This window comes from Fukomys damarensis, unplaced genomic scaffold (assembly GCF_012274545.1).
Source record: "Fukomys damarensis isolate Sample0158 unplaced genomic scaffold, DMR_v1.0_HiC HiC_scaffold_22, whole genome shotgun sequence".
NCBI lineage: Eukaryota > Metazoa > Chordata > Mammalia > Rodentia > Bathyergidae > Fukomys > Fukomys damarensis.
Window position 1 is genome coordinate 21,772,911 of NW_022900934.1, and position 1,528 is coordinate 21,774,438.

The window sequence follows — 1,528 nt, forward strand, 5'->3', positions numbered from 1 at the left end:
TCCAGGCTGCGCCGCCGCGGGCCGGCGTCCTTGGGCTTGCTCTTGTTGCTGCCCATGGTCCTGGCTGGAGACAGAAGTCGGCGGCGTGGGGCAGAGATTCAGGGCGCTCTCACCTTGCAGGCATGGCAACTAAGGCCCCAAGAGGGGAAATGGCCTCTCCGAGCCTCGGTTTCCTCAACTGTCCAGCCTACTGATGGCGTTCACAGAGGGCTTCCTTGGGACAGGGACAGGCATAGAAGAAATACCTGGTAACCCAAAGCTCTGACCTCTCCCACTTCCCCAAGAGTTCACTGTTGAGGCCCTCGTAGACAGCAACTCTGAGTCGTGCCGTGTCCCCAGCACTAGCACGTTGGAGAGACTTGCTGCAGGTGTGTGGAATGTAATAACCAATGGAAATGGTCTAATACTGGCAGAAAGGTGCTAAATGTGGCAACTGAGGCAGCAGTATGGCAGGAAGTGCAGCCACAGGACCTTTGCATAAACTGTCCCCACTGTCGAAAATGCTCTTTCCTGATTCACCAGGGTTACTCGTGCCTCCTTCAGTTCTCAGCTCAAAAGTAACCTCCAAGCTGGGCATACCTGTAATCCCAGCACTCCAGGAGGGTGAGGCAGGAGGATCACAAGTTTGAGCCCAGCCTGAGCAAATCAGTAACTCAATGAGATCCTGTCTCAAAATTTTAAAATAAATAAATAAAAGGGGCTGGGGATATAGCTCAGTAAGAAGGCCCTGGGTTCAATCCCCAGCACCACACAAAAAGAGATACCTTCATGGGAAGGTTCCCCGAATCCTTTCACTGGATTAAGTCCCCAGCTTTTGGCACCTCCTTGATTGCACATGGCCGTTTTTAATCTGTATTTATATGATTTTTGTCATGAGCTTTTTGTCTCTTGTTCACTGCTGGGTTCACAATGCTTAGCACAAAGCGAGGCACACAGCAGGTGCTTCATAAACAGCTGAGTGAGTGAATGAATGAGGGACAATTCAAGAGTTAAAAGAGACTTCTGAGCCAGAAACCTGGGAGCCCCAGAAGTTGGGAAACAAAGGAAATCAAGACAAAAATTTGCCCACAACACCCACGGACCCACCATGCTCCTGCCTGCTCCTCCCACCCATCACGGCAGCCCCCAACCCAAGGCCATCACCTCACCTGGTGGAAGGCAATGCTGTCCCAGATGATCTGGGAAGCAGCCTGGGGTCTTGGCACGAACAGCAGGTGTGGGAGTCTGGGGTCTTGGACTAAAGACCTTGCTCTGCCTCTCCCTCCTCTATGTCCCAAGCCAAGTCACTTCCCTTCTCTGGGCCTCGGCATCTTCATCTGCAAAGCAAGGATAAAGCAGACAGACTTCTCAGGGCTATGAACACAGAAATCGCAACCTTCTCAAGTGCTGGATCACTCGTCACCAGGCTCCGCTGGATGGCCCTGGAGCCTCCCGGGCCACATCCTGGAGCAGGGGCCAGGCAAGGTCCTGCACAGCAGTTAGGGGTGGCCTTGGAGCCAGGTTCCCCAGATCTGGATCCCTGCTCTGC

At 53.3% G+C, this 1,528-nt stretch overlaps 1 protein-coding gene across 1 annotated transcript in view; it reads right to left on the reverse strand.

The window, feature by feature from the left end:
- Nucleotides 1-1,316, reverse strand: part of Src (SRC proto-oncogene, non-receptor tyrosine kinase) — a 17,016-nt gene extending 15,700 nt beyond the window's left edge. Inside the window, exons 1-2 of the mRNA XM_033767101.1 lie at nt 1,149-1,316; nt 3-64 (exon numbers count right to left, since the gene is read on the reverse strand). Of these exons, the coding sequence (XP_033622992.1) occupies nt 3-56 (54 nt within the window). The 5' untranslated portion in view covers nt 57-64; nt 1,149-1,316. The remainder of the gene's footprint in view (nt 1-2; nt 65-1,148) is intronic.
- Between the last annotated feature and the right edge of the window lie 212 nt (nt 1,317-1,528).